Raw genomic sequence first — 15,669 nt, forward strand, 5'->3', positions numbered from 1 at the left:
AACAGGACAGTTGAAAGGGGCTTAAACTGGCTATTTTTTCTGAAGAATAGGTCCTTCCTTCCTTCCTTCCTTCCTTCCTTCCTTCCTTCCTTCCTTCCTTCCTTCCTTCCTTCCTTCCTTCCTTCCTTCCTTCCTTTCCTTCCTCCCACCCTCCCTTCCTCTGTCTTTCCTTCCATCCCTCCCTCCCTTCCTTCTTTTTCCTTTCTTTCCTTCCTTCCTCCCTTCCCTCTTTTCCTTTTTCCTTCCCTCCCTTTCCCTTCCTCCCTCCCTCCCTCCCTCCCTCCCTCCCTCCTTCCTACTTTCCAGGTTTTCGGAGAGATTTACGTTTATAGTTTTATCCACAAAAGCTTTAAAGCTGTCACCTGGCAAGCTGTAATCCCAGTATGCTGATGATACCCAGCTTTTCTTTTCGACCCCAAACCACCCCAGTGATGCCCTCACCGTGATGTCCCGTTGCCTGGAGGCGGTTCGGGTCTGGATGGGGAGGAACAGACTTCAACTCAACCCCGACAAGACCGAGTGGCTTTGCATACCTTCATCCCGGGTTTATTCGGACATTCCACCTCTTACTATGGGGGGCGAATTATTACCCCCCGTAGATAGGGCTCGCAACTTGGAGTCCTCCTAGATTCACGGCTCACCCTGGAAGACCATATAGGAGCTGTGACTAGGGGGGCTTTCGCCCAGGTTCGCCTGGTGCGCCAGTTGCGGCCCTATCTAAGCCGGGATGATCTATGCACGGTCACTCATGCGCTCGTGACTTCTCGACTAGACTACTGCAACGCTCTCTACATGGGGCTGCCCTTGAGGACCACCCGGAAGCTCCAACTGGCACAGAATGCAGCCGCGAGAGTTGTGTTGGGAGTTTCCCGATACTCCCATGTCACACCTCTGCTCCGTGAGCTGCATTGGCTGCCAGTTGTCTTCCGGGTGAGATTCAAGGTACTAGTTATGGTGTTTAAAGCCCTACATGGCAGGGGGCCGGAGTACCTTAGGGAACACCTGCTGCCGGCGTCAACTTCCCTCCGCCCTGTGCGTTCCCACAGAGAGGGACTCCTCAGGGTGCCACCGGTCAGAGAATGCCGACTGGTGGCCCCCAGGGGGAGATCCTTCTCTGTGGGCGCCCCGGAGCTATGGAACCAGTTACCGGTTGAGCTACGGATGGCGCCCGATCTTCGCTCCTTTCGCCGCGATCTGAAAACATACCTGTTCGAACAAGCCGCCTGGCCTGAGGGGGGATTGGTGGGGTTTTTTATTATTATTTTATTGGGTTTTTTTTATTAATGTACCAACTGTTTTTATGGGCATGTATTTAATTACCTTTTAATTTTTGTAACTCTGTGTTTTATTCTTGCCCTGTACACCGCCCTGAGTCCTTCGGGAGAAGGGCGGTATAGAAATGTTAATAAATTAAATTAAATTAAATTAATTGAATCTTCGGACTTATTAAGTCCTTTGCCTGGCTGGTTTCAATCAGGATATGCGCATGTGAAGAAGACGCTTGTTGCAGGGTACAGTCTGTAAGGACGCGCACAATCGTTCCAGGGAAGAAAAAAAAACAGCCCCCAAATGACAAATGTCACCCTTTCATCTAAAAACCAAGGACGTTTTTATCCATTTTCTTGCAAATTCCTGCGTTTTCCTTTGGCATCTCGCTGGCTAGGGAATTCTGGGCATTGGAAGTTCACACATCTCAAAGGTTGAGAAGCATTGAGGTAGAGATTAATGGGGTTCTCTTTTTCTCCTTCCCCCCCTCCAGGTGCTACGATGAGTGCGCCCACGGGGAATGCAGCGGGGCCCCCAACTTCACCTGTTTGTGCGACTTAGGCTGGACCACCGAACTCATCACCGGGGCGACCCCTCCACCGAGCGGGGTGCAGTGCAACCTGGATTGTGGGTGCCATTTCCACAGCACCTGCAACATCAAGGGTCCGGGTTTTTGTGATGAGTGTCAGAGTGAGTGTCAAACCTCCCCAGCCATTCTTTCAGGAAGCCATGGCTGTGTTGTGTTTCCAGTTTTACGGAGCACCATCAGTGTACACAGGAGTTTAAAACAGGCCTGTGAAATTTAGAGCTGAAGACACACACCCCCACCCACACACTCCTAGGACTAATGGATAAGTAGCATAAAAACATGAATTGGGGTCTTTCGCCTTTAATGAAAATTAAAATTAAGGACAGGGTTTTTTCTCCTGGTCTACATTTAGTCTGGTTTTCCCGTTGGGTTACACAGGGTCCTCCAGTTACGACCCTAATGCAGCCTGCCCATCACGGCTGTAACTTCTGATAGTCTTAAAACTGACCAGTCGCAAAACCGACTCAGTCGGACGGCCTTTTTACGGTGGCCGTTAAGTGAATCATTGTGGTCACTGAGTGAATCCACAGTTGCTAAGTTGCCGAGTGCTGGCGTTGTGGTCGCGTGACCGTAGGGGAGGGGTCTGACCCATCACAACTTCAAATCCAGGTTGTAATTAAACCCCAGGTGGGTCCATGAGAACTTCGGCCAGCCTCTAAGGGATTGGTCATAAATTGAGGACTTCCTGTAATCGTTGCAGTTTGATTGCAACTTTTGGAAGCCTCGGGGGCTAAACTTTAGGACTGGCAGGTGGCCTTGGACCCCTTGTAGATTCCAGGCAAGGGGCTCATCCTGTCTTTCGCCCCCTTATTGTTTCACTTCCCCCGTTTTTCTCTCTCTCTCTGCAACTGTCTTTCTCCGGACTGGCCGGCCCAGACTGGACGTATGGGGAACGCTGCCATCTCTGCCGGCCAGGCAGCTACGGGAATGCCACCACCCAGAGCGGCTGCCGGCAGTGCGCCTGCAATGGGCACGGCCTGGAGGAGAGGGGCTATTGCCACAGCGTCACGGGAGCCTGTCACTGCACCCCGCCCACCGAAGGGCTGCACTGTGAGCGCTGCGCTCCCGGCTACTCGGGGGACCCCAGGTGAGAGGGCGGGACTGGGACCCCGTCTCTGGAATGGCTTGGAATAAAGTCTCACTTCCCTTTCCCTCCCTCCCTCCCTCCCTCCCTCCCTCCCTCCCTCCCTTCCTTCCTTCCTTCCTCCCTTCCTTCCTTCCTTCCTCTCCCTCCCTTCCTTCTTTCCTGTTTTTGATATTAATAAATATAAACTCCCACTAGCCTTCAATGATCAGGAAGAGATTTCTTTCTAATTCAATGGGAAATGCAAAGGGAAGGGAAAACTCCCCTCCCCTCCTTTCCTTCCCTTTCCCCTTCCCCTTCTCCTCCTTCTTTTCCTTTCCTCCTTCCCTTTCTCTTCTCTTCTTCCTTTCCTTTCCTTTCCTTTCCTTTCCTTTCCTTTCCTTTCCTTTCCTTTCCTTTCCTTTCCTTTCCTTTCCTTTCCTTTCCTTTCCTTTCCTTTCCTTTCCTTTCCTTTCCTTTCCTTTCCTTTCCTTTCCCCTTCCCCTTTCCCCTTCCCCTTCCCCTTCCCCTTCCCCTTTCTTTTCCTTTCCTCCTTCCCTTTCTCTTCTCTTCTTCCTTTCCTTTCCTTTCCTTTCCTTTCCTTTCCTTTCCTTTCCTTTCCCCTTCCCCTTTCCCCTTCCCCTTCCCCTTTCTTTTCCTTTCCTCCTTCCCTTTACCTTCCCTTCCCTTCCCTTTCCTTTCCTTTCCTTTCCTTTCCTTTCCTTTCCTTTCCTTTCCTTTCCTTTCCTTTCCTTTCCTTTCCTTTCCTTTCCTTTCCTTTCCTTTCCTTTCCTTTCCTTTCCTTTCCTTTCCTTTCCTTTCCTTTCCCCTTCCCCTTTCCTCTTCCCCTTCCCCTTCCCCTTTCCCCTTTCCTTTCCTCTTCCCCTTCCCCTTCCCCTTTCTTTTCCTTTCCTCCTTCCCTTTACCTTTCTTTCCTTTCCTTTCCTGGGCTACTCCTTCCGGGTTGGAATCTGTTGGGAGCTAATTATAGGCTACTCTTGCTTTTATCACTGCTTCTAATTCAAGTCAGACTGACGGAAACTGCTGCTAATACAGAAATATTTGTCATCCTGAATAAGCCCTCAGTCTCCTGGTTGGTTCTTTCCCATGTGAAGCTTGCAGTCTTCCCAGAACTCGGATGATACAGCAGCCATCTCTTAAACTGTCTAAGCCAGGGGTGGGCGATCTCGGCTCTTTTATGACTCCTGGACTATCACACTTAGCGCCCGTTACAGCCTCTCCAAGGTCACCTGATCAAAATTCAGACACTTGACTCATATTTATGACGGTTGCAGCGTCCTGGGGTCATGTGATCCCCTTTGGCGACCTCCTGACAAGCAAAGTCAATGGGGGTGGGGTAGGGGTGGAGAGCCAGATTCACTGAATTCCCAGAATTCCTCAGCCAGCCATGCTGAGGGAAAGAGAGAGGCTTCCAAGCTGAGCCGTGCTGGCTCAGGAATTCTGGGAGTTGAAGTCCACAAGTCATGAGGGGGCCATAGTTCCCCCATGCCGGCCCAGGAATTCTGGGAGTTGAAGTCCACGAGTCATGAGGGGGGCCTTAGTTCCCCCATGCTGGCTCAGGAATTCTGGGAGTTGAAGTCCACGAGTCATGAGAGGGCCATAGTTCCCCCATGCTTGCTCAGGAATTCTGGGAATTGAAGTCCACGAGTCATGAGGGGGCCCTTAGTTCCCCCATGCTGGCTCAGGAATTCTGGGAGTTGAAGTCCAAGAGGTTGCCTACCCCTGGTCTAAGCCTTGGAGCGTGTGAGCTGAGCCCGATTCCTTTTCTTTCCGCAGAAATGGTGGCGTTTGCTATCAGGAGTGCGTGGGGCGTACCTTGCTCCTCAGCCTCTCTTCCTCTTCCTCCCTGAGCTCTCAGCGGGCCGGGGGGCCGCCCTCTAACGGGCTCTCCTACTGCGTCTGGGTCTTGTCAACCGGGGCGGACATCCAACCGTGCCGGCCTGAACAAAGCTGCCCAACAATCACACTCACCATTCAGCCAGACACCCTTTGCATGGTAAGCGAGAGGGATAATGACGCACCTGCTGGTCAGCAGGCAAGTTGGGGCAACCGGTGGGGCGGATTTTGCGTTTCTGCTTCAAAGAGGCAAAAGGAGACAAAATTATTTACGGCCACAGTGGAGCCCCAAATTTCTGTCACTGATCGAGAAGTTGTTAAGTGAATTTTGCCCCATTTTACGACCTTGCTTGACCCGGTTCTTAAGTGAATCACTGCAGCTGTTAAGTTAGTAACCTGGTTGTTAAGCGAATCTAGCTTCCCCATGGACTTTGGTTACAAAAGGCAATAATAATAATAGTAGTAATAATAATAATAACAACCACAAACAGCAGCAGCAGCAATAACAACAACAAAATAATATAATAATAATAATAGTAATAGTAATAATGAAGTTGGAAGGGACCTTGGACATTTCTACCTCCGTTGGTGTGGTCTCATCTCCTCGTCTCCTTCAATTCCTCCTTAGCATAACTATATCTACGTCTTCGATGGCGTCCCTGACTTCCTGGACACAGGACTGATCCAGCTGGATCGGACTCTCATTGGGGCATTCTGCGGCCAAGGTCATCCCCGTCCCGTTACTGTAGAAGCAGTATCAGGTAAGAAAAAGAATTCGGTTGGCGTTGATTTATTTATTAAACTTATATCCCCGCCCATCTCACTTCCATCCTATGGAAGTCCCTTCCTTCCTTCCTTCCTTCCTTCCTTCCTTCCTTCCTTCCTTCCTTCCTTCCTTCCTTCCTTCCTTCCTTCCTTCCTTCCTTCCTCCCTCCCTCCCTCCCTCCCTCCCTCCCTCCCTCCCTCCCTCCCTTACTCCATGCAGGACAAGAATATAAAGCCAGTAAATAGTTTGAAATATAAGAAACGTTAAAATTAAGTTGGAATCCAGTTCTGATGAAGGATGGGAATCTTTTGACTGCTTTTACAATACGAGGAAGGACAGTGCTGTCTGCCATTTTTAGTCGTAGGCCAGTCTGTCTGTAAGTAGGAGTTCTGACTTAACATATGAATTTGAATTAAAGACAAAGTGAGGATTTGAACTTGTTCTTAACTCGAGGAACGTCTGTAATGACAGTCGGACTCGGCTGTCAGTCTCTGTGGCTCATCAGATCCTTAGGCATTTGGCATTTTGGGTGGGGGTTGGGGTTTAGCAAAAGACAAGAGAGCCTTGTTTCGAAAAGTGTTTACCCTCTAAGGCAGGGGTGGGCAACCTTGGCTCTTTTATGACTCGTGGACTTCAACTCCCAGAATTCCTGAGCCAGCGTGGGGGAACTATGGCCCCCTCATGACTCGTGGACTTCAACTCCCAGAATTCCTGAGCCAGCATGGCTCAGCTTGGAAACCTCTCCCTTTTCCCTCAGCATGGCTGGCTCAGGAATTCTGGGAGTTGAAGTCCTCGAGTCATAAAAGAGCCAAGGTGGCCTACCCCTGCTCTAAGGGGTTGGAATCCTGTGCAGGATGAGTTAATCTAAGCTTGTTTTGTCTATTTGTGTCTTCTCCGCTCTGCTTCTTGTGTTCTCCTGCTTCAGATGAGGGTCTGAAGGCAACCGCTAAGCTCATTCTCTTAATGCGGTGTTTTTTAACCTGGGCAACTTGAAGACAGGTGGACTTCCAACTCCCCAAATTCCTCAGTCAGCATGCTGGGAGTTGGAAGTCCACCCATCTTCAAGCTGCTGACATTAACAAATATTGCCTTCAAAGAACATCTCTCCCACCTGGTGCCCCACAGCTCCGGGATCCTCATCAAGTTTTATCCTTTTTCAAACTTGCAGGCCTTCTGGTTATCTACTATGAAGCCAACTCTAGTGAGGCCTCAGGCTTTAATGCCACCTACACGGTGCACCGTTGCCGGCCCAGCTGTCACGTCAACCAGGAATGCCAGGAGGGCCACTGTGTTTGCAAGCCTGGCTACACCGGGCCCAGCTGCAAGCTCCAGGTCTGTCCAGGCAACTGTAGCGCTCACGCTGGGCAGGGAATTTGCAACAGGGTAAGTGGGTCGTGCGGACACCTGTTTAACAGGAGAAAGATCAGACCATTGTTGAAATAATTTGTTCCATAATGTACTTTCCAAAGTGCGTGGAGGTACTGAATCGTTGTCTGCAGTTAACTCCCTCCCTGTGGTTGCAAAGGTGCATTTTCCAATGTATGTAATGTCCATGGACTTTTTCTATGACCCGCGCAAGACCTGTGTGAATTGAGGAATTTGTCCTTTCTTGGGATTTAATTTCATGCCATTAATGCATATTCAGGGGAAGGTTTCCATGCCTAGATCACTTTATTTTGATGCAACAAAATGTAGAAAACCCTCCCAGTCTATCAGAGTGGTTAGGGCAGACATGTCAAACACAAGGCCCGGGGGCCAGATCCGGCCCACGAAGTGGTTTCATGTGGCCCGCGAAGCCATCCTGGAAACAGGGAGGGAACGGCCCCCACTGCCTTGGCCCTGGCCCAGAGACCCTCCTTCTGCCAGAGACCCTCAGATCTGTCCCACTCCTGCCCAGGCCCCCATAGGCAGCCTTGATGTGAACCATGTAGAGCTGGCCACGCCCACCCAGTAGTCCATACGCACTCTAGCCACGCCCACCCAGTAGGCCACGCCCACCCTGGCCATACCCACTCGGCCCCCTGAAGGCAACCGCAATGCTGATGCGGTCCTCAATGAAATTGAGTTTGACACCCCTGGGTTAGGGGGACCAATACATTCCTCTAGGCCAGGGCTAGGCAATCTTGGCTCTTTTATGACTTGTGGACTTCAACTCCCAGAATTCCTGAGCCAGCCACCCTGAGGGGAAAGGGAGAGATTTCCATGCTGAGCCAGGCTGACTCAGGAATTCTGGGAGTTGAAGTCCACAAATCATAAAAGAGCCAAGGTTGCCTACCCCTGCTCTAGGCGAGGTGATTTTCCATGCATTCATTTAAGGAAATGGTAGTTGGTGGAGAAAGACATATTAGAAGATCAGTGTATCAATAAAGGAGGATATTTGTAGCTCAGGGCTGAATTGTGGGGTCCTTGGTACTCCCAGAATTTGGTTGTTTCCTTGCAGACGTTTCATGACCCATCTAGGTAACGTCATCAGACTAACACTGGTGATGCTATCTAATCTGAGTAATGAAGTGCTGTTTGGCTCACATTTTAGACACCCTAAGAGTCTGTTACATTAGCAGTTGGGTTTAACCAATCTGAGATGGATGTTGACATTTTGGGTGCTTTTTCCCAACAAATCCCAGGCAAAGGCAAAGCAGAACCAGCCCTATCTGTATTCCTCCTACGAGCCTCCTTGCCTTATCTTCACTTTTTCTCCAGAGGCTGGGTCTGTGTATCTGCAGTGATGGCTTTGCTGGGGCTGACTGCACCATCCCACTGGAGGCTGACAAGATCATTTGGGAAACTCTGATTGACACCCAATTGACCGCTGTAAGTTACTTCCATCCAATGGAAGTAGTCCCTTCCTTCCTTCCTTCCTTCCTTCCTTCCTTCCTTCCTTCCTTCCTTCCTTCCTTCCTTCCTTCCTTCCTTCCTTCCTTCCCTCCCTCCCTCCCTCCCTCCCTCCCTCCCTCCCTCCCTCCCAGCTTGGCTGGGACACAGGTTACAGGACCTGCCATATTGCCAATTCCAGAAGCTGTTTTCATTTTGTGATTGCCTCTGGCAGAGGTTTAACTTGAGTCCCTTTTGTAAGCTTCTTAAAACAATTGATTGTACAGTTTGTAGGGGATATTTGATAAGCCAGACTTGGACGCCCTTTCAGAGGCGGAATTGCTCCAAGGACAAATGTTTTTCTTTTTTTTTCTTTTTTTCCCCTCAAAAGTTTTAAATTATATTTAACGTCTCAGTTAGATTCTTACGGGTATTTCATCCGTAACATGCCCAGAGAACTCTTCAAGCATACACCCTTAAATAGATGAACGAAAGGAGCTTGAGGAGAGTCTCATCTCTTCTGAACCTGAAGTCACCCTGATGACAGGGAGCAAGGTGTGGAAGATCTCCCTACAACACTTGTCGAGCTTGTGTTAAAAGTGAGAGATGGTAACCTCATCCTCTTCCCCCTGTTTTTGGCTTCAAGGACACGGCCAGCCGCTTTCTTCACCGTTTAGGCCACACCATGGTGGAGGGTCCCGACTCCACCCTTTGGATGTTTGGAGGCATGTCGCTGCGTGAAGGAATGCTGGGTAACGTGTACAGGTAAAGAGACTCTTCCCTCCGCAAAGGGCCTCCCCAAACACCTGCTGCCTTTGTTGGCCTGACAGCCAAAGGTGCTTGTCAACGCCGCTAACATATCGGATGTTCTTGCTTTGAGAATATATGAAAATGCAGCCATTTCCCCCTGAGCTTGTGTGTTACTTTTAGAGTTAGGATTAGATGATGCTGGGGGTGGGGTTGGGGAGGAAAAATGTGTATGGGAGTTAGACATAACAACATCCAGTGTTTTTTTCAAGGTTGTTTGAAATAAGAGTTGATAAGAACTGGAGGAAGGTCTGCATTTCAAACTAATTGGAGAATGTGATTTACGACTGTTAATTAGAGGAGGGAATTGTGCTTTGGTACTATGTGTTCAGGGGAGGGGAGTTCAGATTTTGGCTTCAACCATGTACCTGCCGGTGCCATGCAGCTCGAATAAAGATTCTTGAAGGTAAACAATGCCTCTTTGAAGAGTTCCATCTGTCGGAACTAGGACAGAGCTGCTGTGACTCCACAGGTACTCCATCGCTGAACGTCGCTGGACTCAGATGCTGGCAGGAACAGAGGACCGAGGGCCGGGGCCCAACCCCCGCTACTTCCATGCGGCTGCCTACATATCCTCAGGCAAAGCCATGTACGTCCTTGGTGGGCTGACCGCAGATGGAGTGGCCAGTGACTTCTGGTTGCTGAACCTCACCACTTTGCAGTGGAGGCTTCTGCCGGTAAGATGTCCCATTCTCGGTGGGATCCCATGAACGCCAAACCTCCTTAGTCAGTCCCTGGGTGTGTTGAGCTGCTTCTGTTGCCACGAGTATCTCCTGGAATCCTCTGCCCCCAAACATGATGGAAATAATCCTCTTTTGGATAAAGAATATCCAGAACTGACCCATCTTCTCCAGGGTCTGCTCCTTCCTGGTCTTCAAACAAGAATAGGTAGAGAGAGAGAACCTTTATTGCCATTTTTTTTCCCTGTGGGCACAACGGCACACGTTAAAAATGAAATTTAGTCGCTGGCTCTCAAAGTGTACACAGGCATAACACACATTTAAAACATACTATATACAACGTATGAGTAGATCTATACACCCTTACATATAAGTCACATATAAAAATATTAATCGCTGTCCATCTTGAACACATAACGGAAGGAGGAAGCTTTAGCGTTCACAAGGTTAATACTGTATGGCACAAAGCCGTGACTGAATCTGGGTGTTCTGCTTCGGATACCACGCAGGCCCCTCCTGCCAGAAGGTAAGAAGGAAAACAGGTCGTGAAGAGGATGTGTAGTGTCCCAGACAATCTTGCGGAGCCCGCTCAAGCAAGGCTTCGTGCAGGCGCTCCCCCACAGCTCCCCCAGACTCATCATCCCCTCTCCCCCTCTGCCACTGGTCCGCAAAGCCGCAAAGGTTGGGGACCGCTAGAGCCTTATCTGGTCTTTCCCGGGTGAAAACTGCCAGTCTGGAGGAGATTCTTGTATTATAGGCAGAAAACAATAAAGTCACTTGTTTGTTCCCGCCAGAGAGAAAGAGACAGCCCTCTTCATTTCCCCTTAACCCTTTAGCAACTAATAGATCTAGAAAAGCAGAAGGGGAGAAAAGAGGCCGCTTGGTTCGCTGCGTGACATCATCTTCCTGAGCAGCGGGGAAGGGGTGTCCCCATCCAGTGGAAAATCTGGGCACTGTCTTAGTCTTCTCTGTTGATAAACAGTGACGTGATTCTCCAGCATAAAGGAAAAAGTTCAGAGAAGAGCAACTAAGACGATTGAAGGCCTGGAGACTAAAACAAATGAAGGAAGAGCTGCAGGATTTGGGTTTGGCTGAGCTTGTCGATCTGAAGGTCGGCAGTTTGGCGGGTCGAATCCCGAGTGCCGTGTAGCAGAGTGAGCGCCTGTTACTCGTCCCAGCTTCTGCCAACCTAGCAGTTCGAAAGCACGTAAAAATGCAAGTAGAAAAATAGGGACCACTCCGGTGGGAAGGTAACAGCGTTCCGGGAGCCTTTGGCGTCTAGTCATGCCAGCCACATGACCACGGAGACGTCCTCGGACAAGCACTGGCTCTTCGGCTTTGAAACGGAGATGAGCACCGGCCCCTAGAGTCGGAAACGACTAGCACGCATGTGCGGGGGAACCTTTACCTTTACCTTTAGTCTAGAGAAAAGAAGGAGTAGGGGGGACATGGTAGCAGTATTCCAGTATTTGAGGGGCTGCCACAAAGAGGAGGGGGAGTCAACCTATGTCCCAAAGCACCAGAAGGCAGGACAAGAAACAGTGAATGGAAACTAATCAAGGAGAGAAGCAACCTGGAATTAAGGAGGAACTTCCTAACAGGGAGGACAATCAACCAGTGGGCCGGCTTGCCTTCAGACGTTGTGGGTGCTCCATCACTGGAGGTTTTTAAGAAGAGAGTGGACAGCCACCTGTCTGGAATGGTGTAGGGTCTCCTGCTTGAGCAGGGGGTTGGACTAGAAGACCTCCAAGGTCCCTTCCAGCTCTTTTGTGATTGATAATTGATAATGCCTCATTCCTGTATCATTCATCTAAAGACGACTCCAGCAGGTGGAGAGCAGAGAGCCGTCTTCCGTTCAGTGTTCCTCTTTAGGCTTAGCAGACTCTCTTTCCTTCCTTCCCACCCTAGGATCCTCTGATCCCAGCTGTAGCTGGTCACACCCTCACGGTGCGACGCGGCTCGTCCTTGATCCTCATCGGGGGCTACTCTCCTGAGAATGGCTTCAATAAGAAATTGCTGGAATATAACGTGGCGTCGGAGAGCTGGCACGCTGGGAACCAGGCTGGAACACCTCCGACAGGTAGATGATACGGACAATGTCAGCAGGGAATCCAGGGGAGAGACGAGCAGTTGCCGAAATAAAATTTTGGACAGGCATTCCAGGATCCATTACCAAGAGGCGGTGGGAGGTATAAGCCAGCTCACTTTTTGCAAAAATGCTTCCAAGCAAGGAAGCCCTCCAGATTCCCCAGACTGCACGGTAGAGATTCATGGGTGCACCAAAAATCTCCCGTGTTTCAGATTGGCAGATTCACCAGCCAATGCAAGAAGGGTGGACAACTCAATAGCTTAAGTCAGGAGTAGGCAACCTCGGCTCTTTTATGTCTCATGGACTTCAACTCCCAGAATTCCTGAGTCAGCATAGCTGAAGTCCAGGAGTCATAAAAGAGCCGAGGTTGCCTACCCTTGACTTAAGTCAACGTTTCTCAACCTTAGCAACTTGAAGATGTGCGGACTTCAACTCCCAGAATTCCCCAGCCAGCCAGCCAAGTTGCCAGGGTTGAGAAGCTCTGGCCTAAGTAGGTTCCCCCAAGCCGTACAGGGGCACACATTGCTACTCCAGATTTCCTTTGCAGGTCTGTATGGCCACTCGGCTGTGTACCACGAGAGCACGGATGCTATCTACGTCTTTGGTGGCCACCGCTTCCACGTGGAGATGGTGTCAGCTTCTCCTGAACTCTACAGCCTTTACTACCCCAACTTGACCTGGAGTTTACTGGCCCCGTCTCAAGGCCCAAAGGTGAGAGCCTCTGGCAGCAGAACCGATGCGGAGGCCTAGATGCTCTTCGGAGGGAGGACACAGAGTTTTGGACCATTAGTTTTCTTAAGCGGCCATATAAGATACAGTGCTAACCTGTAATCTGATACCAAGAAACCATTTGGAAAATCCCTAAATATAATCCTGGGATAGAGATCGGTAGGACCCCACCTGGCAGAATGAAGCATCTCCAAAGCCTGAGCTTTGGATGCAAATTAGAGGCAAACCTCAGAATCAGAATAGAGCTGGGAGGGACCTTGGAGGTCTTCTAGTCCAACCCCTCACTCAAGCAGGAGATCCTATACATTTCAGACAAGTGGCTGTTCAGTCTCTTCTTAAAAACTTCCAGGTTTGGAGCATTCACAGCTTCTGGAGGCAGGTTGTTCCACTGGTTAATTGTTCTCACTGTCAGGAAATTTCTCCTTAGTTCTAGGTTGCTTCTCTCCTTGATGAGTTTCCATCCGTTGCTTCTTGTCCTGCCTTCAGGCGCTTTGGAGAATAGCTTGACTCCCTCCTCTTTGTGGCAGCCCCTGAGATACTGGAACGCTGCTATCATGTCCCCCCTTAGTCCTTCTTTTCTCTAGACTGGCCATACCCAAATCCTACAACCGTTCTTCCTATGTTTTGGTCTCCAGGCCTTTAATTGTGCACTTTTTTTTCAAAGCCTCAACATCCTTTTGGTAATGCGATGAACAATGGATGCTGTATTCATCTCTCCGTCCCCATCTCTCCATCTCTCTCCAGCCTCTGGCCCATTTCTTCCACGTGGCCGCTGTGCTGAAGGACACCATGGTGGTTATAGGCGGGCGAAACGAACGGGAGAACTTCACCAGCCACGTTTTCTTCTACCAGCTGAATTGCAATACTTGGATCCTTCCCAACAGCACAGGTAGAGGACACCCAGGGGGTCCTTGACTTAACAAGCGTTTCCTTAGTCGACGGGATACGTGCGTTCGCCTTCAGTTGTTTGTTTTGCGACCGTTCAAAGTTACAGCGGCGCTGAGAAAAGGGGCTTAGGTCCAATCTTACACACTTCATGACCGCTGCAGCACCCCCATGGTTACGTGATCAAAATTCGGGCACTTGGCCTCTCTTTAGGATGGCTGCAGCGTCCCCGGCCCCTTGGGTTTTTATTTGCAGCCTTTCTAGGGAGCGTCTGACAGTCAGAGGTCAAGGAGGGAAGCCAGGTTCGCTTAACAACCGCACAACTTAACAGCGGCAGTGTTTCGGTTAACGACCGTGGCCAAAAAAAAAAGGCTATAAAATGGGGCATGACTCGGTAACCGCTACCTGGCTTAGCAGTGGAAAAGTTGAGCTCAGTTGTGGTCGTAAGTCAAGGACTACGACCTTGACTAGAAGGAGGGCATGACTTTACAAAATGATTAAGCGCCCCCGGTCTCTTAAGGCTGACTTGGGGCCCTTCCGTTTAATCTGCTAAATATTTCCACCGGTTGAAGAACGGAGGTGGTTTCAGTACACAAACTGGGCCGGGAAGCTTTTGCTGAAGTGTCTCTGGGATAGAGAGACAGGAAGAGAGAAGTCACGAAGGCTGAGACTTCCCAGCTGCTGCAGGGAAGCTAAACCCACAAAGCCCTATTATTCATTCAAATAAATTCTACTCTTTTTAACAGTTTAATTTAATTTAATTTAATATTTAATTTAATTAAATATATGGACACCCGTCCTAAGGAACTCTGGGCAGCTTATGTTATTATTGTGATTGGTCTCACAGCCAGTCAGATACTTAGCCTGGATTTGGCATTTTTGTACATTTTTGATAACCAGTTTGGTGTAGTGGTTAAAGGGCCAGACTAGAAAGCGGGAGACTATTTGGGCCAATCAAAGAAGTGGCAGTGTTTGTGAAGCAACATTAGGGACTAGGTGCTTGAGTCTGAAGAGGGAAGGGAAGGAAATATTCTTGGGCTTGTAGGTATATACACATAATTGAGAAGGGAAGGGAAGTAGGTCTGCCCTGGACCTTTTGTATATACTAACCCAGAGGTAGACAACCTTGGCTATTTTATGACTCGTGGACGTCAACTACCAGAATCCCTGAGCCAGCATGGGGGAATTATGGCCCCCTCATGACTTGTGGACTTCAACTCCCAGAATTCCTGAGTCACCTTGGGGGAACTATGGCCCCCTCATGACTTGTGGACTTCAGCTCCCAGAATCCGTGAGCCAGCATGGCGGAACTATGGCCCCCTCATGACTTGTGGACTTCAACTCCCAGAATTCCTGAGTCACCTTGGGGGAACTATGGCCCCTTCATCACTCGTGGACTCCAACTCCCAGAATTCCTGAGCCAGCATGACTCAGCTTGGAAACCTCTCGCTTTCCCCTCAGCATGGCTGGCTCAGGAATTCTGGGAGTTGAAGTCCAGGAGTTGTTAAAAGAGCCAAGGTTGCCTACCCCTGCACTAACCTATTTGGGGGTAACATTTCCAGCTGCCTTGCGGTAGAAAGAATATTCCTTAACTGGCCTTGTAGCAGCGGGGAGCCGAAAGGAGTGCTTTCACTTCTGTTTTTTGTTTGGGGGTTGGTGCTCTTTCTCTCTCCCCCCCTCCTCCCCCCGGTCAGTTTTTCTCGCTGAAGATTTTTGTCTTTCCTCTCTCTAGCCGGCGCCGTGGTGGGGGAGCCCATGACTGAGTCCATCGCCCACGCCGTGGCTTCTGTGGGAGGTCGCCTCTACCTCTCGGGGGGCTTCAGCGGGGTGGCCCTGGGGCGCATGCTGGCCCTCTCGGTGCCGCTTGACCCCTGCCTTATCTTCTCCAGCCCGAAAGCTTGCAACGGCTCCAATGCCAGCTGCATCTGGTGCCACGCCAGCTGTGTCTCTGCCGATGCGGCTGAAAGGTACAACAGAATACAGGTCGTCCTCAACTTACAGAGAGTTCATTTTAGTGACCATTCAAAGCTACGACCACACTGAAAAAAAGCAACATGACCCTTTTTCATACCTAGCGCCCATTACTAGACCATGAGTTCTAGTGCCACCTTGGGCTTCAAAGCCGAC

General features: G+C 50.0%; 1 protein-coding gene across 1 annotated transcript in view; it reads left to right on the forward strand.

The window, feature by feature from the left end:
* Positions 1–15,669, forward strand: part of MEGF8 (multiple EGF like domains 8) — a 61,896-nt gene that overhangs the window by 28,109 nt on the left and 18,118 nt on the right. Inside the window, exons 22-33 of the mRNA XM_083369375.1 lie at positions 1,760–1,956; positions 2,732–2,942; positions 4,716–4,935; positions 5,404–5,536; positions 6,710–6,924; positions 8,242–8,352; positions 8,999–9,117; positions 9,632–9,836; positions 11,748–11,919; positions 12,476–12,639; positions 13,402–13,546; positions 15,275–15,509. Coding sequence (XP_083225501.1) covers positions 1,760–1,956; positions 2,732–2,942; positions 4,716–4,935; positions 5,404–5,536; positions 6,710–6,924; positions 8,242–8,352; positions 8,999–9,117; positions 9,632–9,836; positions 11,748–11,919; positions 12,476–12,639; positions 13,402–13,546; positions 15,275–15,509 — 2,127 coding nt within the window. The remainder of the gene's footprint in view (positions 1–1,759; positions 1,957–2,731; positions 2,943–4,715; positions 4,936–5,403; positions 5,537–6,709; positions 6,925–8,241; positions 8,353–8,998; positions 9,118–9,631; positions 9,837–11,747; positions 11,920–12,475; positions 12,640–13,401; positions 13,547–15,274; positions 15,510–15,669) is intronic.

The sequence above is a fragment of the Vipera ursinii genome, assembly GCF_947247035.1.
Source record: "Vipera ursinii genome assembly, chromosome: 9".
Taxonomy (NCBI): domain Eukaryota; kingdom Metazoa; phylum Chordata; class Lepidosauria; order Squamata; family Viperidae; genus Vipera; species Vipera ursinii.